Source organism: Macaca thibetana, chromosome 14 (genome assembly GCF_024542745.1).
Source record: "Macaca thibetana thibetana isolate TM-01 chromosome 14, ASM2454274v1, whole genome shotgun sequence".
Taxonomy (NCBI): Eukaryota; Metazoa; Chordata; class Mammalia; order Primates; family Cercopithecidae; genus Macaca; species Macaca thibetana.
Genome location: NC_065591.1, coordinates 87,034,278 through 87,056,477, shown reverse-complemented (window position 1 = coordinate 87,056,477; position 22,200 = coordinate 87,034,278). Strand labels below are relative to the sequence as shown.

Below are 22,200 nucleotides of genomic sequence, written 5' to 3'. Positions count from 1 at the left end.
AGCCTTAATCCGGCAACCATTTACTATGTTGCTTTCTACGTTGAAAGGGGTGGAAATGAAAGTGCAGACTCTGTATCCCTGGTAAGACAACTCTGAAGGGCTATCCTGGCTTCAGAGCTCTCTGGGGGCCTGCTGAATTACTGTTTGCATCACAGCCCACCTTCTCCTTTGCCTGATCCTGCATTTTCCCCTTCCCCACATGTGTTCCCCCTGAGCACTTTTTTGTTAACTTCCTGCATGCTACTGTCATCTCAGAGACTGATTTCCTGAGGAGCTCAACCTACAACATGGAGCTCAGTGGAAAGCACATGGAATGTGGACTGAGACATGACTGTGTTCAAACCCTGGCTCTGTCGCTAAGTGGTTATGTGGTTTGAGGCAAGGCATTTAATCCCTCTAAAGTTCACTTTCATCTGGGGGAAAAAGATAACTGTGAGGATTAAGTGAGTTTATATATAGTGTATGAGTGCCTGGACCACTGAAGCAGTGCAGCAGACGTTAGCTTCTCCTTCAGTAATATTTATTGGCATCCTAAGTGTTACTAGAATTTATATTTCTACTTTATAAATTTTACAAGAATTTATATTTTCATATTCTTGATACTAACACTGCATTTTGAAAGGGGTGACTCCTTCCTTATTAAAATTTTAGAACACTATCCTAAGTGAAGTATAATGGTTACCAAATTAGAAGGCATCTGGATCTGGTTGATCTTGAACAAGCAGGTTAATCATATAACTTAGCTAAGTCATTGTGAAATTTCCTCATGTGTAGAAAGAGATATTAATAGTAACTACTGTGGCAGATGGCATTTTCCATAAATGCCTACAAAATACTTTCCATCTCAGCTGCTCTTCAGAAATGACCTTGCCATTCCTCCATCAACAGATGAAATCTAATTCCCCTTCCTTTGCATCTGGGCTGGCCTCAGGGACTTACTTGAGCATTGGAATGTGGCAAAAGTGACGGTCTGGGACTTCCAAGGCTAGGTCATACAAGCTAAGTCATTCTGTGTGGGTCTTTTGGGATGCTCCCTCTTCAAACCCAGCCACCATACTGTGAGAAGCCTGAGCACTTGGAAAAGCCACGTGTAGGTGCTCTGGCTAACAGTCCCAGCCAACAGCAAGCATCAACTGACAGCCGAGTGAGCCCTCCTGACATCCAGCACCTTTGGGCCTTCTGACAACTGCAGCACTAGCCCACATCCGGGACCCCAAAAAGAATGGGAATATACTGAGCCCAGTTAGTATACAAACGAAGACAGATAATAATAAATGGTTGTTTTAAGCCATTAAGTTATGGAGTGGATGTCATGCAGCAATAGAAACTAAATCACTAGCTCCTAGGGTTATGTGAAAATCAAGTAAGACAATGCATGCTAAGTGATTACTAAAGTGCTTGGTAAATGATTAATACAGTTGCAGAAAAAGTAAGCTGATTATATGGGGAGATAAAACATGGGCACAAATAACTGCAAAATTAAGCAGGCATGATCTGAATCAATATTTAGTGGGCACCTATCCCATGTCAGGCTCTCTATATAATCATAGAATCTCCAAGTAGAACAAAATTTGGGAGCTATTCTAGTTCAACCTCCCACTTTGTGAGGACATTTTTTTTGAATGCTTGTTTAATACAACAATTATTTATTAAGCTCTGCTCTGCACCAGAAAGTGTGGTAGATGGTAATGTCAGGAAGTGGGATAGAAAGAACTAAGACACAGCCCAGTGCCAGAGGCAAACACATGGACAGCTTCTGCCCAGTGTCATATGTGCCGGGAGAAAGGATACGAAGAAGAGGGATGCATTTCCCCTGCATGGAATGGGGTGAGTCATCTCACTGTTAATTCTCACTGTTAATCAGCTCTGCTGATTCAGCTTCCTGGTGCTCTGGATCCTGCTGATACATTTTCTGTGCATCAACTTGTATTCTGAGTGGCAGTTCTCCAGCTCTTTGCCTTCTTGCTCCATATCCCAAAGTTGGCAGTTTACACATCCACTTATCCATCTCTGTTCAAACCTGACCCTTGTCAAGGAAGGAAGGGTTTACCTGGCTCTTGAACACCAGCCTGTGGGCTCTTTGAGGCCAATGCCTGGATCTTGTTCATCATTGAGGCCCCAGCTCCTAGAGCCAGCAAAATAAAACAAAACAAAACAGAGAGAGAGAGAAGAAAACAGCCACCAAACAAATGCATCTCATTTTGTGTGGGTTCAGAAAAATGCCGGAGATTCCTTTAATTCAAGCTTATTTCAAACAACTACATCAGGGAAAATTAGCAGTGTAAGCTGCTTTCTCAAGCTTCATGAGCAACACTAAGTGTTTAATAGGCTAAGGGTTTAATAGGCAAGTAAAATCAGTTAACAAACAAATAAACAAACGCTGAAGAGTTCGAGTCCATTACAGCCAAGTAGTTGGCAGCTGCTACAGTTATGACCTGTCGTAGTTACCCACATACAGCCATGTTTTATGGCTTCTTAAAATTATTTTTTAAAATATTTCACAAACCATGGGTTTCACACAAATATAAGGGTTAGAGTTTCAATTTTAAAAAATAAACTAAGTTTGGCGTCACATCAGAGAAAGCTCTGGATTTCTCCTTTTAAGAAACAGAGGAGGTGACTCACCAGAGCAGAGGAGTCATCTGAATTGGGCCCTTTATTCTCAGCCTAACCTGCTGAGGAGCATCATGTACAACTCACAAGGTACTGGGAGCAGGAGAATTTGCATGGATAGACAAAAGTTTGCTTCATTGCTCAGTTTCCCTATAATCACTTCTCCTCCTTCTTCTCCTCTTTCTTATTTGAAACATATTACTGTTTCTCTGCAGGGCTGTAACTGTAGTTTAGACAAAGCAGTAGAGTACAGGGCTCTTTCATTTAGCAGCTTAGTGTAGTTTTTGTTGCGACAGTGTATTCGTATCATAGGGTGGGGGGCAGAATCTATTTAATCAACTCTGGGGTCAGTACGGGCCCCTATACAAAATCACCAAAACTCCCCTATGGAGAAAAAGATGGGAAATTAGAAGAAAAAATAAAGCTCGAGGGGGAAAAGGGTAGAACTTTCATTTGGGAAAAGAGGAGGAATGGGGAGTTGAGAATCAGTGTGTACTCTTGGGTCATTGGGCGCAACCTAAGAGACTGGGGTGAATCCAGAAGCTGTTGGACCCCTGGGACGTGGGGGCAAATTGCAATGGTTGGTGGGTGAACTTCTGGGCCTGGGTGTGAAAATCAGCAATGAAGTGCAAACACTAGATATTGGTAGTAGACCCCGGAAGTTGGTGGTGGATTCCTGGTGCTGTTAGAACCAGAGAGCTGCAGACACAACAGAGTAAGAATAGCTCAGGGCTCTGAGGGTGTAGGATCACATGTGAGGGTGGCGGCAAAAATTTAGAGCAGTGATGGCTAAGGAGGAAACCTATTTCTCAGTAGGAGTGGAGCTTCTTCACGCCAGGAGGTCTGGTGGCGGTGCCACCCTCTTAAAGTGGAACTGGAGAGAAACTGTTCCAGTGTGTTTGAAACTTGCCTGGTCAGCCTCTCTGCTCAACACCCCGAAGGTGATGGTCTTGTGAGACTCATTGCATGTCAGTGGTACTTTTGGCACCTGTCCAGGAACTTTTAATACTGTTCCTAAGCAGAAATGAAGCAATGGCAGGGCATGGTGCCCCTGTCAACCTCTAAACAGTCAATCTGGAAGAGGAGGAGACTCTGCCATTCGCCTCCAAATTTCTCTGTTTAGTCATTGTATAGCCTAAAGAGATTCTTCTTCATCTCCACCTTGTCCGGCATTGGCTGGGATGTATTCCTTTTGGTTTATCTTTGACCTATTTTGTTTGCTTTTTTCCTTGAGTATGTGTTGTGTAACTCACCTTCGTGTTCTAAACTTGCATTTTTGAACCCAAGTTATTGCTCATAAAATGTGGGATCTTGTTGATGTCAGTGGTCTTTACAGCCAACTGCCAGACATGCTGTCTGTGCTGCTGATTGCTGTCTAAGAAAGAGAACACTCCCCAGTTCTGGTCTTGCGTCTACCCCCTTGTTAATGCTAGAAGTACAAATTAAGGGGCTTTGTACTTTTTCTAATAAATATGGATATGTTCAGCTACAGAAAGAACAGTAAAATAGAGAAAAACTCTAAGCAGAATAAACTCTAGGTGTCCTCAGGGTACTGAAAAATCAGTGTTTCTTCTATATTAGAATAGCTGAGAAGTTCAGGGTGTCGCTAATTAGAATTTCCAGCCCCAAATTCTCCTAGGACCAAAGTTGGTGCCCAATGAGTTGCTACTGATCTGGGTAAGCCCTGGTTGTTAGCCAAGATAGATGTAGCAACTGAAGGTCCATCCCCCATGCCCATACCTTCATAACAGTGACTAGCTTCTTGCTTGCATGCCTGCAAATTGCCTTCGGTCAAACACACGGGATCTGTTCCCTCCATCCTTGTGGTGTCCCAGCCAGACATTGAATCCACTGGAGGGAGGTGCAAGACCACTGTAGTGAGTCCTTACTTTCTTATCTCTGATCTCCTTAGGCTTATTCTTCTCAATCAATTTGGCCATGGGATGCTTCTCTCCTGTCCCCTGAGCATTCAGTCCAAGTGTTCATCCACATAGCTGTCTAGGGGCTTTGGCACCTCCACACTCTTATTCTGACTGGCTCCGGGCCAGCCCCTTTCCCCACTGGGAGGACTCCTCATCTTCTCTGCATTTCTCCTTTGGTCTAAATAATCCAGTTTAAAGTTACTAAAATATGGTTTTGGCATTTGGAATTCAACTTCAAACTCTGTGGTTTCTTTGGCCCACCTAAGCACCTAAGGTTTCCACTGCATGTCAGTTTGGGCCCAAGAAAGCAAGTACTCAACCTTATTTGCAGGAACTTGACCCATCTGGAGCGGGATCAGATTGGAATCAGAAGAGTTGCTCCCTGTTTCCAGAATCAGAGTTTCTTGGCCAAGGTCTATTCCACAGAGAGATGGATCTGAGTCAGAGGGCTTCCTGTGCTCACTCTGGTGGTAAGGAGATCCAGAGTGTGACTTGCAGATAAGGAGCTTATCTGAAGTTTGCTACGGCTGGGGAAAGAGCCTCTGAAGGCATGCTACTTCTTATTTTCAGAATGGGATTTTGTTTGCTTTTTTTTTTTTTTTTTTTTTTTTTTTCATGGTGGAGAGAGGTCTGAATTATATTAGTATTTGCTGCTTTTTGGAATAAATGAAAGGTTCCTGGGCTCTTCCAATGAGGAAAAGACTTACTGGAGGCTCTTTTTCATATCTCGCTCATTTTGGTTCTGGGCAGAAAGTGATAGATATTGGAAGCCAACCTGGAAAATCATGGAAGGTCTTGCTGGATGGAGATGTCTCCACTGTAGAGTTAAGATAGGTCTTCCTAAGGGACGGAGGGGGCAATGGATCTGGGAAGTCATGATTCTTTCTCCAGCAAGAGATGTACCTGGAGAGTATCGATGTGCTTTCCTACTTTGCACTGCTTCTAAGGAGTCAATAGCCCTCCTAGATTGATAGGTCTGGAGGTTCATAGTGGACCCTCTTCAGGGCAGACAGGTCTGAGGAGTTTTGCTATCACTCCTAGGATGAGAAGGATCTTGGGAATAATGACAGCATTCCTAGGGAGAGATGAATCCATGGAGTCATGGCAAGAATGCCTGTGGAAGGACAGGCCTTCATTCTTGCTTCCATGTCCTTGGTCCAAAAGGGCTCCATCTGTGTCCCCACCCATCTCATATCCACAGGAAAATTTCCATCATCATCATCTTCATTTTCCAGTTTAGTGGTGAAGACAGATCATACCATGGTCCACACACATGATGGTCCACAGCTTCCATCTTCCTGCCACTGGCCCTGCCATGCTTGCTACTGAATCCAAAGCACTCATCAGCACCAGTGACAAGTGACATGTCAGATGTGTGATGGCTGAGAGTGGTAGAGTAGCCACCAGAGCAACAGCATGTCAGGGTCTGTGACTTAGCGGGCAGGGAGGAGAAACCACATCAACAGGTGCACCCTGTTTCTTGGGTCCCAGATCAGCACTCTGAGGAAAACATAGCAGGGAGAGGTCCACTCAAGGCCTCACAACTTTGGGAAACTCCTTATTCAGGTCCTAAGGGGATACTTCTATTTTTTGCAAGCAATTCATGTAATGGAATTAAGCTTAGTCATGTCTACAGTGTTTATGCCCAACCAGCTAAGCCTGACTACATCTGGGGAAATGCCCAAGTGGTTGACGATGCTACTCACTCAAGGGAAAGGGTATTTGTGTGATGAAGGTTAAAGATAAAATAGTTTTCAGGGGTAAGGCCTGCTAAAACAAAACCTAGACAGAACCTGAGAGCTTCTTCACTGATTAGTTATATTTTCATTATATTCAAAACACCATCTCCCTCAGTGGTGATGGATGTAGTTTCCCACTATTTAATAGTTGATTTTTTCTGTGCTCTTCTCATATGATCAACCTAAGCCAAACAAGGAAAATTGCTTTTCCTCTTCCTTGTGAAGAAGGCAATGTCATGTCCTTACATAATGTTAGCATTTGGAGACAACATCTATACAGTATCTAATTTCTCAAAGTGAGTAACTTTGTGAGTCTTCTATAAATGTACTGAAGAGAGATGTGTGTTGGTGATTAGATCACCTCCCCTGTCTTCTTTATTCAACCCACAGCTTGGAGTTGGAGCTCTGAGTGGAGCAGTGTGAAACTCTTCTCCAAGGAATAATATAGCTCAAGGGGCTGTGGGATGTGAGCACTCTTGACAGTATCAGAAATCTGCAGCTGGACATCACACCCTGCCTCCACAGCCTGCCAGTAGAGTTAGGAAGGAGGGTGGTGACTGCCAACAACACCACTGGCATCAGAGCAGCTATTACAGAAGTACTTTTCCTATATCCTCTCCCTTCTCACCACACAATGCAGTAGCTGGTCCTAAATGAATCATTCTCCAGGGCCACATTGTTCTGGGAATGTAGAAGTAAACAAGCTAGAATACAATGACACTTGAAAAACTGATCAAACAGAGGGATAACTTGATCACAAGTTCCTCAAGGATGGGTTCCTCATCTGACTCAATCTCATCCCTGCTGACCAACGTACTGGAAGATCAATGGATGGCTTCTGGGAAGTTGGTTAAACAGACTTCGAGGATGACGGGAGCAAAGGGAGCTGCAGGAGGCAGTTCAGGCTGCCAGTAGACCCAGAGTCCTTGATCCTTCTCCAAGGAACATTGGACATTAACCAGGATCAACCTGAGCAAGAGAGAGTGCAGTTTTCCTGTCTGGACCATTTTGCTGTCAAACTGGCAGGGCTGTGAGACTCCCTGGGCATGCCCCCTAGAGGGGATCCAGCTCCAGCAGCTTGTGATCAGCATTGCTCGATCTCTGTTTTCCTGAAAGAGACTCTCCACAGTCCTTTGAAATCAAACCTCTCCAATGGGGGCTGGAATTACTCACGGAAGCCAGGAGTTGAGCATCTATCTGCAATAATGGTATTGCAGGCCAGGGATTGCAACAGATAGACACCCGCATTCTACAACCTCACCTCTAGTCAGAGTGGCTGAATGCATTTGTAAATCTGAATTCTTACCTAAAGATAAGTTTTTTGGTAACAACTTTGCATTTTCCCTTCTCAAAATGAGAACTCATATTTGGAAACCCTTTGCCCATGAAATTATTTTTCTGGCGATAAAAAATACACATAAAGAAAAATATGTCATATGGGAAAGATTACATTCTTAATCTGCCTTTCTATAAACTCGTTCTCTTCAAAAAGATAAACTGTGACTTTATATAACAAAAACACAACGGTGACAGTTTTCTTCTTAGGCATTTCTGTGAGCTCTATGTATATATTAAGGACATTAGTTCTTTGTCTATCATATTATTTGCTTATCAGTCTTCTCCCGACCTCCCCAGCCACAGTATATAGGCAGTTGGTACAAGCACTGTAATAGCGGGTACATGACTATGCTTTTGGTCTACTCTTTGTGCCTAATATACAGGCTGGTGGGCTTGAAGGTTCAACAAATGAATATTAACCATAAACTCTACAAGGCAGATCATCCTAGGTTCTGCAACCTAGCTGATAACCCTACTCTTATTTCACTAGGTTTGTTTTTAGAAGCAAAGGAAAAATATTTGCATTGAAAACTCAATCATAAACACCCTCTGTCATATTCAGATAGCACAGAAAATTCTAGAACAAAGCACCTGTCTCCTAGCAGAGCTTTGTCTGCTTTGAGATTGAGAATAGCTGCAGAAAACACCTAAGTCATTTATTAAAATACTGAGCTGAGAGAGTCATTCCCTTGTAGGAGAAGGCTCATTTGGTTATTGCTGTGGGCTCTGGAGCAGGACTTTGGTATGTCAAGACCCAAATCCAATTACTGGCTGTGTGACTTTGGACAAGGTAGTTAACCTCTCTAAGCCTCAGTGCCCTCCTCTGTAAGCTCAGAATAAAATAGATGTACAATTTAGTACAGTGTCTACACCTAAGTGTACAATTCATTGTAGATATTCTTATCATTATCATTATGATTATGATATTACTCAAGTCGTGGAAACAGCAAATCCAGTTTCTGGAGACTGCAATGATGTCATTCCTCACACCCACTCAGACTCCAGGAGGCTCATCCAGTTTCCCACCAAGTAAGTCTACGCCTTTACTGCTCCCTTCTATAAAACACTAGGATAATCATGGTACATAATAATGCCTTTGTGTTTATAGGGCATGATCACATCCATTTTCTTATTTGACCCCCACAATAACCTTGTTATGGTAAACAAGGAAGATCATGTTATCTCCACTTTAGAAGTGAGGAAATAAAGGGAAAAAGAGCTGAAGTGACTGGCTTAAAGTACTAAGAAGTGGAGTAGAATTTAAAACAAGATCTTTCTAGCTGTGTCTCTGGGTGGAGTAGAAAGACCATTGGCCAAAAGGAGCAGCCCCCTATTGGTCAAGTTTTGCTGCCATCACTGGGACCACCAGAGTGGGGAGTATTTCTCCTCCACTTTTCAGGATTTTGGATCTGCAGTTTGCTGCCTTTAAGCTGCTGATGTCAAGTGTCTTATCTTGCCCAAGATTATACCGACAGGTGTTACTAGGAGATGTCTGGCTGGAGCAAGTCACACTATTTCTACAAATACACACTGACATCTTTATATAGTTTACATATCATTGACATGCTCACCAGAGGCAGCTTTGAAGGGAAAACGAGGTCTCGAGAGGGCATTAGACCAGCTGGAGTAGACAGATAGATGGCAGGGATGGAGGGGGCTTTTGCTCTGTGAAAGGCCAAGTAGCTCCATCTTCTAGAGGCCAGGTCTGAGCCTTGAGCACTGAGGTGACTGACTGGAGCACTTTGCATGCATGAGCAGCAGCTCTTGTGGGTGATCCCCTTTTGCTCTAGTTAAAAAGTGGGGGAGGTTTCTCCCAAACTACCTGGCCCAGGGCAGTTATAATGGTCTAAAATCACAGAACCAACCCTGGCTGTACAATAGAATCATAGGTGATGTTTTTAATACTTACAGATGCCAAGGCCCCACCTAAACCAATTAAATCAGAATCTCTGTGACTGAGATCTAGGCATCAGTATTGTTGTTTACAGTTGTACTGAGGTATAATTGATATACAGTAAACTGCACATATTTAACAATCAATTGGATGCACAGTGACATATATCCTGACTCTTCCATATAATCAAGATAATGAACATATACAATATCTCGTAAAGTTTCCTCATGCCCTTTGTAATCTTTCCCTACTTCCCCATCCCATCACCAAGAAAACATTGATCTGCTTTGTGTCACTATAGATTAATTTACATTTCTAGAACTTTTTACAAATGGAATCATATTGTATGTTGTCTTTCTTTTGTCTGGCTTCTTTAACTCGGCATAAGTTTTTTGAGATTTACCCATGTGGTTATATATGTCAGTTCCTTTTTATTGATAAATAGCATTCATTGTATACCATACTTTATTCAACTGTTGCTGGACATTTTTTTTTTCTGGTTGTGGACTGTTACAAATAAAGTTGCTCTGAACATGCACATTGCATGGTATGTCTTTGTATTGATGTATGTTTTCTTTTCTCTTGGATCAATACCTAGGAGTGGAAAGCCTGAATCATATGGTGGACATAAGTTTATCATTTTAAGACACTTCTAAACAGCTTTCCAAAGTGGTTGTGCCACTTTACATTTCCACCAACATTAAATGAGAGCTCCGGGTGCTGCACATCCTTGCCATTCTTGCATGGTCTACCTTATACTACATAGTGAGTACAGTTGGTCTCAATGTGATTTTAAATTGCATTTCTGTAATGACTAACGAGGTTCAGCACCTTTTCGTATACTTTTTGCTATTTGTATATCTTCTTTGTTGAAGCTTATATTAAAACCTTTAGGGATGGGACCCCAACATTAGTTTAAAAATCAATAAAACCTCCCTGGTGATTCTAACATGCAATCAGGATTAAGCATCATTGTCTCATTAGAAAACTGAATGCAAACCTCTCATTTTAATCACATGGAAACTGGGAGATTAAGGTTATTTGTATAGCAAGAAAAATTTCAAGACAATAAAATCACTCCTAAAATAGTTGTGGACATTACAGGTTGAGTTCTCCTGCAGACCTAACTATATTATTTGCATAAGTCAGACAAGTTTTACTATTGTCTCTGGTAAGACTTAGTGATATAATTAACTGAATTATTTGTTCCAATCTGATCATTTATCATTTCACTTAGTCACAAGCACTTGTTCTACAATAAATTTTGAAGGAAGTGCATTATTTCAACTAACTTTGTGACAGTATTATGACTATGGTGAAATGGAAGGGAAAATAGCCTCAGGGCTTCCACATATAGAGTTGACTACACAACCCTAGAGGGCTCCCTTCACATAGCAGATATGAAACTTGTGCATAACTGTTACAACCGTGTGCGGGTAACTGAACAGCCTCATCTCTAAAATCTAGATTCTGGGTCTCACCTTCTAATTGTGTGACCTTAGGAAAGTCAGTTGAATCTCTGAATCTTGGTTTAAAATAAAATGGGAATAATTAGTGTTCACAGAATAGATGTGAATGACGTGAGATCACATTGGGGATCAGCAAACCCAAAAGGCTACAGGAGCCAGGTAAGTAAGTTAAACGAGCAAAGTGGGTCAGATCAGAGAGGCAATAGAGACACGATGGAGACTGTGACAAACTCTAGGGTGCTTGCCCTGTCTACTCAGCTCTAGCTTGTTATGGCCTTGAGGAAATGCTGGCCATAGCTTCTGTTCTTAAGAGAAACCAAGCACATCTGTGGTTCTGATGCGGTCCACTGAAACATGAAAGAGCTTTGCAAGTGAAAAGCCACCTAATAAATTTAAAGGGCATCATTATATGTCTTAAATAAAGCTGTAAGTCAGTCTATGAGGGACTATTGTGGATGTCTATCTTGCATCTTCTCCTCTGTCCTTCTGATGAGAACTAGCAACACCATCATATGGATCCATAACCCAGTCTGGGTCAATCATCTTATTGCACCCACCCAGCCACAGTGATTGACCCAATGATTGCATGTACCCTGCTAGGAAAAAGAACCCTTCCTGGGGATTCTCCTAGCCAGAACACAGGAGCTTTCCTTCTCCAGATACAAGACCATCAGGGTGAATATTCAGAGCTGCCTGTGCTTCACAGTGTATGAAGAAATGTCATTCATTCTAGGTGAGAATGAAGACAACACAGAGTTGTTGATGACGGATAGAGTTCTGTCATTATGTGAGTACCTGATTCAAGAGGCCCCTTCTAAATTCTTGTTACATGATCCAGTAAATTTGGGACAAGGCTAGTTTGAGAGGGGTTTCTATTGCATGCAAGCAAAGGTATCCCAACTAATGCATTCTGCCATCCAATGGCAGAGGATGAGTTTGCATTGATTTTCAACACATCCTGTGACATCTGATTCACAGATAGAGGTTGCAGAGCTTAGAGGTGAGTCCGAGACAGGAGATGGAAACGTGGTATTTCAGGGAAAGCTAACCAAGGCTGTGCAGAATTCTCTCTGCTGATTTGAATACCACAACCTGAAATATTTTCCAGATTTGAAAGCTCAGATGTGGGCTCTGCTGAGCTTCTGGAAGCAATAAGGCTCTAAGAAAAGGATTCATGCTAGGACACACAAGAGATTAAGGACAACACTACAATGGCATTTTATTAATTTATATTAAAAATAGAGCTGATATATAGACTGCAGCACTCCCATTATCATCTTATGTACATTATGTTCTTAAGCTACACAGGAAGCCAAAACATAATCAAAAACCACTTGTTCAAGTTGCTTTAGCATAGCATTGTCAAGAGAGTTTGAAATCCGTATGTTCAGTGTACTTGGTCCATAGAGGCAAACTAACATAGAAAGCCAGGTCATGAGTGCTAGTCACAACAGCAAAGACTTGGAACCAACCCAAATGTCCATCGATGACAGGCTGGATTAAGAAAATGTGGCACATATACACCACGGAATACTATGCAGTCATAAAAAAGGATGAGTTCATGTCCTTTGCAGGGACATGGATGAAGCTGGAAACCATCATTCTCAGCAAACTATCACAAGGACAAAAAACCAAACACCACATGTTCTCACTCATAGGTGGGAATTGAACAATGAGAACACTTGGATAGACGGCAGGGAACATCACACCCTGGGGCCTGTTGGGGGAGTGGGGGGCTGGGGGAGGGATAGCATTGGGAGAAATACCTAAAGTAAATGACGAGTTGATGGGTGAAGCAAACCAACATGACACATGTATACCTATGTATCAAACCTGCATGTTGTGCACATGTACCCTAGAACTTAAAGTGTAATAATAAGCAAGAAAGCAAGCAAGCAAGCCAGGCCATGAGCAGAAGCTTGTTTGACTGGAACAGGATGGAAAATGAGGCATTAGATAAGTTATTGTTTAATGGCACTGAGCTAAAATAACCTTATAAATTTATTTTACAGGGTTGGGGAGGTAGCCTTTGGATTTCAAAATATGTAAAGTTCAGATTGTCAAGCCTTCCTCTCTCCTGGATAGTACTCAAAAGGGCAGTCTCAGTGATTTTCCTTCCTCTGCCATACTATAGCTGTTCAACTCCTTTTCTGTTGGAAATATTCCTTCTGTGTATCTTATGCACTCAATTGGATGATGAAGTAGTGGTATGGGTGGTACCAATGATGACATTCCCAGTGACTTGCATCAGCTCAGGAGCACAGGCTGTGTACCTACCTTCCCAATGCTGCTTTCAGTGATGTCACATTGGCAGCTTGACATCAGCCATGATGGAAATATTGACACTACAGAAACTGGCAAACATTACAAATCAGGGTGCTCTCCCCGCAAACACAGAAAGCTGGTGGTTCAACATTTACCAGCACACCACTGGTTATGAGTGCAATAGGCCCAACACCCTTGTTGTTTCTTTCAGGTGTACATTTCTACTTTGATATGGACTGATCTAATATTAGACATTTAGAGAGAAATTCTGTGGCCTTATTTCTAAGATCTTACAGGGTCCTTCACTTTGTCTCCGGCCCTTACAATAAAGGGCTCACTTGGGGTAAGGCTCCAGTTCCACAAGATGCTGGTCTAAGACAGGCACCTCCTGACTCTCAGTATGGTGTTCCCACCACACCTCTTACCAATCAAAACAATGACTTGCGTGTAGAACTGTTCCCAGCTAGTATGAAGGATTTCATAAAATCATTTACCCTAAGTTGCTAGCATTGACGCAATGTTAACTTCTTTCAGATTATTTGTGTTTTCCTAGCCTACAGGAAGAGTGATAAGTGGTGAAACTTCTGGCAACACTTCAGGCTACTGAGGGAGTTAAATAGAAGCCAGGAACATTACTAATATTTCTTACTCTTAGGCTGGCCACCACCTAAAGGCAACCCTGCTAATTAATTCTCTAAGCCTGGGGAGAAGAAATGCTGATGATGATAATAATAAAAATAATGATGTTTTTAGGACCAATCAGTCGCTGTCCTTCCTGATAATGTCGCAGGGAATTTCTCTGACTTTTGGTAACTCTCAGATATAGGAGAGATAAGTTGATAGAACTCAATCAGAATCTCTGTGACCCAAATATATGAAAGTACTTGTTGAAAAGCAAGGATTTGTTGCCTGAAATTTGAGAAGACCCTAGAGATGGTCCCTCTCTTCTTGTTTTGCAAATAGACCAATGATTACATCCAGAAAATGTACAGTAACTCAGAGGAGGGAAACGCAGGGCTCCTGTTTTCCTGGTGCACTCTCCCTTTTACACAAGTCTGCCTCTTCCTCACTTCTGAGACTTCAATCTCCCTGGAAGTTTCCTTCTAAATGCAGTAAACATAACACATCTGGATATGCCAACTCAGCACGTATGCTGGAGAAACATACACTTGGTACAGCCTAAATAAACTAAAGCCCAGAAGCTGCTGTCTGATGTTCTCAGGGACAGATGTCAGTGGCAGGCCTGGGCTGGCCTTCAGTGTGCAGGCTGCCAGGGGCGGTCTAGGCCGCTTCTGCCAGTTCTCAGAGATTCAGCAGGACTGTTCACTGTCTCACACTTGTTTCTTTTCAGGTTTTACAAGACTCATACGGTGTCTTTCGTTTCAGTGCCTATTACTCATTTCAATGATTCAGCCGACCCAGACAGGAGGAAAGCAAATGGACATGAGGTGTGTGGAGGAATCTACTGAAAATGGGATTGATTGGGTGTTAAGAAAGTAGGACTTAAAGTTGGATGAGGCAGCATTCTGAGGATCTTAAGTTCCCAAGGCATAATGTTCAACATTTATTGTCAAACCCAATTTCTGACTAAGCCATTTATGCTTTCTGAATAACCACTTTAATTTTTATTCACATCTACTCACCTTTTAAAAAATGGAAGTATGCACCAATTTTTAAAGAAATAGGACCAACCTTGGAAACTTATAATTATGAATCTTTATATTTTTATGATAGTTGATAGTTTACAAAGCTGATTTCACTTGATCTTCACAAAAGCCCTATGGGGTGATATTTTTATTACCCACATTTTACAGATAAGGAATTAAATCTCACAAAGGTTTGAAGACTTCCCCAAAAGCGTCATAGGGCAACTAAAACTAGTTAACCCCAAGGCCCTGTACCAGAATGATCACCTGCCTTTCCCCCACCAACCCACACTCACTAGGCACAGCGTCCAAGAGGCTCTGCCTCTTTCTCAATACCATCTTTGGGTTGCCTCATCCTACCTGCAGTGCTTACCTTCAAAGCAGATGCTGACAATGCGTTTGGATTTTGGAGGCTTGATTATGAAATAAAATTGAATAAATAGTGCTGGACACATGCTGAGTTTCAGTTTTCTGACCCTCCTCTTTTGAGACTCCAGGTCCAACCCTCACCTGTACCTTCAGATTCATGGACACCACTGATGAGGTTCTGGCTTGTTTCATTTTCATTCATGACTTTGACTCCCAGACCGTACTTTGATCCTGGTTCTTACGGCGTTGTTCTAGAGACATCCTGACCTCTAAGGCACCATCAAACCAATTTTGTCCAAGTAGTGTAAATATCATTGCCCACCACAGATCTGGCAACAACAATTTAACATTTGCTGAGCACTTACCATGTGCCAAGCATGGTAAGTGATGAATGCTTTATGTTCATTAACTCATTTAATGCTCATAGCAACCCTCTGAGGTAGGTACTCATAATTGTATAGATGAGAAAGCCGAGGTGAGTAACTTGCCGAAGATCACACAATAAGTGGGGAAGCCAGGATTTGTGCCTACATCATTTTGACTCTGCAGTGTGGGCTCTTAGCCACAAGGAAGTACTGACCTCCGGAAGTCATCTTACATCCACCCCCTCACCAAGGATAATTGAGGATGACAAGTGGTTATGAGCACTTTCTTTGTTGAAATTTAAGCTTAAAAATTGACTTGGAGGGTAGTGTTGTTAGACATCAATCCATGACCTGGGGGGAAATACCTACAGAGAGAGACAATGGGAAGACTGAGAACCCATTAATGAAAGGCAAGCAGTCCACACTACATTGCTGGTAGTGTAACATTTGAAAAAACACATATTTTGTGGTGAGCTTGGGCAAGATGCTGCCCACCCTGGGAAGGCAGCCAAGAATTACTGCCACCTCCACCCCAGAGGATCACCCTACTAAAGGCCACAGAGAGGACCAGCCCCCATCAGAGACTGCTTGTAATTTCTCTCACTGTGGGAGTTTCCAAATGAATAAACAAACAAATAAAAGTGGTTCTATAATTTTCTCTGTGATTCAGATTCAGTGAAGCAGTAAGTCTTTGGTGCTTAATTATGAAAGATACCAAAAACACTTATTGTCCCAAATACTTTGCAGAGCAATAACATTGAAAAATAGTTCTAAGGCCTGTTTCACTGATCTAGACTTCTCTCTGTTTTCTCATGTATGATGCAAACATTTAAAGAAATGAACAAAAGTCAGATATGACTGGAAGCTGCTTGAATTAATGTGGATCAAGAAGAAAATGGCAAAAATTCACAGTCCCCAAGCCTCATTTCAACCATTAGGATTCTCCCCTTTTAGATATTTTACAGAACTGCTAAAAAGTTGTCAATAATTACTTTATTGAGCATCTGCAAGGTGCACAGCATTGTACATAGCTTGAAAATGTCAAATTGAGTTTTGTCACACCCTCTATAAAGGCTTCCCTAATTTCCATGGTTTTGTGGTTTCTCTTCCTCTGTTCCAAGGAACATGCTATTAGTACCTTTACTGCAGCACTTACTTGTTACAAGTACAACTGTATTATGTGTTCTCTCCACTAGGCTTTGAACTCCTCAAAGATGGAATCCATGCATTGTTGATCTCTGCAACCTTGATGTCCAAATACGTGTTTGACAGATGAACAAATGACTGAATAAATGCAGGGTGCTGCACTTTGGTTCCTTCTCCCAACTCCCTAGTCTGCATTTACATGGAAATGGTTGATGCTGAGTGAGAAGCCAACATTCAAAAGGCACAATGAAAAAGAGAAGTGTCCAAAGGCATAGCTGATCCACAGACTAGAAAATCAGCTCCATAATGAGGAAGAGGCTGATCCCAAGGCCTCAGAACATAACAGAGCCACAGCAAGATCTTTAAGCCAGAGCTGGGGTTCGTCAACCCCAGCCCCTACCTGAAAGCCCAGCGTAGCTCATTAGGAACAGGGCAGCAGTCCAGCCACCTGCTGTGGCTTCAGGTCCAATGCAGATGGTTCCAGAGACCCATGGGCACAGCCACACTAGTAGCTCAGGGCAGTGGGTCTCAGCCACCTAACCTTACTGATACTTTTTGCTTTATTGTCCCTTTTTAGATTTCAAAACAGGTCATGCAAGAATAAATAGACACTAAACAATTGGATGTGAAAAAGAAGACATTCCCAAATGGTTCTCAAGAAGCCGTTTGGATGCTGTGCTCCTTACATGGTGCTAAGGGGCTCAAGCTGCCACGGATGCCCTTTTCGGGCCTTTCAGTATGCAAATATGTGCTAGGAGGGAATTAAGTTTCCCTGGGATGCAGTAAGCATAATGTTGTACGTGGACGGCTAATTGTTTTCATCACACAAGCCAAATCCAACTGATTAGTCAGGGCCTGGAGTCTGTTTGATGGATGAGGAAATCTTGCCATGGTCCAGGGAGGCAGCTGAATAAAAGCACGAACTTCCCATGTCTGACACCCCAGGTGTGATGGGACATGTGCAAACAACGTTGGCTCCTAATCTGCTCTCAGTTAGCCATGAAACTAAGGGGCCTTAGGTTCCTTATCAAATAATAGTTTGGCTGGACTGTCCCTCTGGTCACTTCTAAAATTCCTTTTCTTTATCCAGCAGGATTCTTGACCAATCAGTATCAAGTCAAACCCTCACCCTTTACCTTCACACTGCTGAAATAAAGGGACATCCAAACTTTATGCTCCCTAAGACAAGTGTTGGTAAAATACTGCTTTAAGTTTCTTAGATAAGCCTGGTGCATATCTCCCTAGCATGGACTCATGTGGTGCCCATACTCCCTAACCTTGCACCACAAATCGATCAGGATGGCAGCTTGCTGGCTGCTGTTCTACTCTGGGTGTGACTCTGCTATTTTTCTGCAAAATGTAACTCTTGCTAAGCTCATGTTTCTCATTCATCGACCCCATGCAAATGGCTGACATGTTCTCTCCTTGTTGGGACCCCGAACTTTTGCATATAACTTTCTGATTGATCCTGGGCTGTAGCTCTAAGATCAGTATTTCATACTTGGCTGTTTCCTACCTCTCAGCAATTCTTTAAAACATTCAGAAAAATCCAGATGATTCCACCCCGATTGTGGGAAGCAAAGTTTGGTCCCTCTTGTTACATTTTTTAGTGCAAGATTTAAAATGACAAGTGCTTGATCAAAAAAATTTTGAGAATGAGCTCTCACATTTCACTTGTATTAATGGGGGAGTTATGTTTGTAGCCTCAAACACACTATAAAAATAATTTCCTAAGATATAATTATTCTTAAATATTTTATATATTTTTTTCAGAGATGGCCAGAATAATTTTTATCTTTATTTTGTGGCTCTTTTCTGTATAGTTGTACCAAAACAACCATTTAGGGACATAAGTCAGAGTATTTTTACTGTACTAGGTACTTACTCAATGCATTAGAAAAATCTAGTATGTTGCAGAATATGAATTTTCATGTTAGCTTAACATATGGATCTTTCAGTTCAACCTTGTCAGGCAGGGAGACACGTCAAGTTAATCCAAGCTGGGCAAAAGATGTCCTTGGATCTGCAGCACCTACTAAGAGCAGGGCTGTCCACCTTCTCTTCTCTTCTTTTCACCTGAGAGGACTGTATTATACTATTCAAGGTGCAAAAAAAAAAAAAAAAAAAAAAAAAAAAACCCTTTGCCCTTCAATTCAAACTCTGTTACGCCACATTTGGCATAAAATGCTTACCATTACCTAAAAATGATTTTTTAAAAAGTGCTTATAATCACCTAAAAGAAAAATGTAGCAAAATTCAACTTTGGAGAAAATGAAAACTGTATATATCCTTGAGAGCCAAGAAAAGCTAAGAGATACAGAAAATTCTACATCCCCACAAGGTCATTTCAACAGAGAGGTATTATCTGCATTCCACCAAGGTCAGTTAAATTGGGGAGAAAGATAAGCAAATGCTGAGAAATTGGCTGCAGAATTTTTTTTTATCTGTTTTGCCTTAAATCACAAAAAGCAATGGGAAGAACAAGCTCCCTTCGTCCTTTTCTCAGACACTTTTGGTTTAAAGTTGTTCTTTTTCTAATTCTTCCCTCTCCTGTAATTTTTAATCATCAGAAATAAATACCAGTGCGTTTCAGGTGGTCATCTATGTCAGAGTGCATAACTGAAGTTATTAGTGGCTTGGGAGTTTGCACACATAACTGGAGGTAAACAGCAGATTACTACACCTAATCTCACCCTGAGCATTTCTCCTCTGTCAAGTCTAAATTCTGCCATCTTCTTTTGCAAAAACAAGCAGACATCCCCACCAAAGGCCAAAATATAATGATAACTGACAGTGAACAGAAACCCACTGTAAAGACAAAATATTCCAGCTTTCAAATTCACGGTGACTGGATACTATTAGTTTTTTGAGTTTATAACTCCCCAGAATTGTCAAAAGTAACCTTGTAGCCAATCCGCTTGCAGACACTAAAAACAACCTGAAATAGGCCACCCAGGGTACCAAAAGCAGTGTCAAAGAGCAGTGAGACAGTGCCACCAAGGCCCAGTGCAATGTCCTTGCATACAATTGGAATAGCGCCCATGGTATACACAGGGAAAGTGGCCACATCCACAAGGACACGGATAGGGATGCTCAGAACTCGGCAAACGGCCTTCAGCAGACAACAAAGGATCCGGAGAATAGCCCTGATGACTTTGGCCACAACCTTCAGCACCTTCCAGGGAATGCTCACCAACTCTTCCCCAATGGCCACGAAGTATGAGATGGTGGCTGACCCCAGGCGGTAAAGACAACTTTCTATGCCATTAATCACCTGCTTGGTAACACACCACAGGAGATAGACAATGTTCTTCAGGATTGCTACCACAAGGTAATAAATTAATTGAAAAAGCTTGATGAATGGGGTAGCAATGAAGCCCATGAGTTTTCCCAAAAAGCTACTACTTCCCTCAGATGCCTCTGGAGGCAACGGAGCAGACCTCTTGCTCCTGGTGCTAGAGGGGGGACTAGAAGTCTTTTGAGATTGCACCATTCGTTCTTCATCCTGGACTTGGTTAACCACTTCCAGGATTTTTTTCATTTTCTCTGTGTCTTGCTCAGTCTCACCACAGTTGTTCTGAAACAGCTGAGGGTTAAATGGAAGCAGTTTCTGAAGATCTTTTACCATCACATCTTCTATGATGTCACTGTCCCGGGTGTGCTTGACAAAGCCCATGGCCCAGCCACCTCCAGGGACAGCACAACAGGCCGCCAGCCAAACAAACTCAGGGACTGCCACTTTGTCTTTAACTCTGTAGTCTGAGGGCACTGTGCCTGTGAGGATATATAGGTCTTCCCCACTGCCACACTGTGGGGTCAAAGCCCTGTCCATTAGGCTGTGGAGATTCACGTACCACCGTTCCTGGAAGGACTGAGTCATTGGGGCTGAATTTGTGAGAGTAAATGTGGCCACCTGGAGATCACTGCTAAGGGAGAACGGGTATAGCTGTCCTCTTTGGTAATCAGAATCAAGGTAATCTGTATTCAAGGCTTGCTTGCTTCCCAGGCTGTTCACAGAGGTGATGGCCTCTGCCTCATTAATCGCCTCCTCAAGATTGCTGTTGGGGTCATCGATCTGAAAGAAGAAAACAAGTGGTGAGATGTATCCCTGCTTACAGCACAGAGGCAGCACTAGAATCATCCTGCCCAGACTCTGGAGAAGTCCCCACTGGTCTATTACTTCAAATGCTTGAGTTTGGAAGGACTTGGTTCTCTGGCACATGCACACTTCATTCTAATATATCAAAATCCTGGTGTTTCAAAGCATCTTTCAGATAGGCTGTTTCCTAGTCTATTACCTGTGTTTACCCCACCCTGCTCTACAGTAATACCCCTTCACTCACACACACACCCACCATCGTAATGTTCTTTTTAAAATCTGTTGTAGTCTGGGGCCAGGTGCGGTGGCTCATGCTTGTAATCCTAGCACTTCAGGAGGCTGAAGCAGGTGGATCACCTGAGGTCAGGAGTTTGAGACAAGCCTGGCCAACATGGTGAAACCCCATCTCTACTAAAAATACAAAAATTAGCTGGATGTGGTGATGGGTGCCTGTAATCCCAGCTACTCAAGAGGCTGAGGCAGGAGAATCACTTGAACCAGGGAGGCAGAGGTTGCAGTGAGCCGAGATTGCACTATTTTAACTCCAGCCTGGGAAACAGAGCAAGCCTCTGTCTCAAAACAAACAAACAAAAAATATTGTAGTTTCATGAACTTCATAATTCTCTTTTGGAATACTTTTCCATGAACTTCAAAGTAATTATAAAAAAAAAAAACAAGGGGGGAGTAGATCTCAACAGGCCAATAAAGTTAGAACTGCAACTCAGTTAATCAGCCACCAATGTTGGTTGCAATTGAAGGCACATGTTCCTAATGAATGTTTATACATTTTCGGATTTATGAAAAACAATCAACTCTAATCAGCGCATTTAAATTACATGGGGGAAATGTACAGTCTGGTGTTGGTTACTGGATATTTATCAGGTAAAACTAAAATTCAAATTAGACCAGTTGCTGCTTGAACTTAAACTCCCCAATATTTGCTATGATTAACAATTCATTTTCTGTCTTGGTCAATCTAGACATGTGCTATATATCAATTGCAATCAATATATACATCCTTTCTTGGTTCTGCTTTCTTTTACAAAAAATTCAATATTATTTATGATTATTTTGATCTTATCTGAAAAGACAAAAGGAAAGTGCTTAGGATTAATTTAGGATTATGTCATTATCCCCCAAACTAACTTGTAAATTCTTGACATCAGGAACCAGGTATATTCCCCCAGAACCCAGCCCAAGGCCTGACGCATAATAGAATCTCAAGGCATTCTTGTTAATCTTTATGCCCTGAGGCGGCAGTATTTATAATAGCAAGTGGAACCATCCCACATTTTCAAAAACAGGGAAAGGTTTCGTAAATAACATTATGTTATA

General features: G+C 42.1%; 2 protein-coding genes across 3 annotated transcripts in view; one reads left to right on the top strand and one right to left on the bottom strand.

Annotated features, from left to right (window-relative positions):
• CWC15 (CWC15 spliceosome associated protein homolog) overlaps nt 1–22,200 on the top strand; it is a 408,388-nt gene that overhangs the window by 194,950 nt on the left and 191,238 nt on the right. The gene's annotated exons all lie outside the window — the stretch shown is intronic.
• The window catches only part of ENDOD1 (endonuclease domain containing 1), a 42,416-nt gene continuing 36,814 nt past the window's right edge, over nt 16,599–22,200 (bottom strand). The window contains exon 2 of the mRNA XM_050758049.1: nt 16,599–20,841. Coding sequence (XP_050614006.1) covers nt 19,639–20,841 — 1,203 coding nt within the window. The 3' untranslated portion in view covers nt 16,599–19,638. The remainder of the gene's footprint in view (nt 20,842–22,200) is intronic.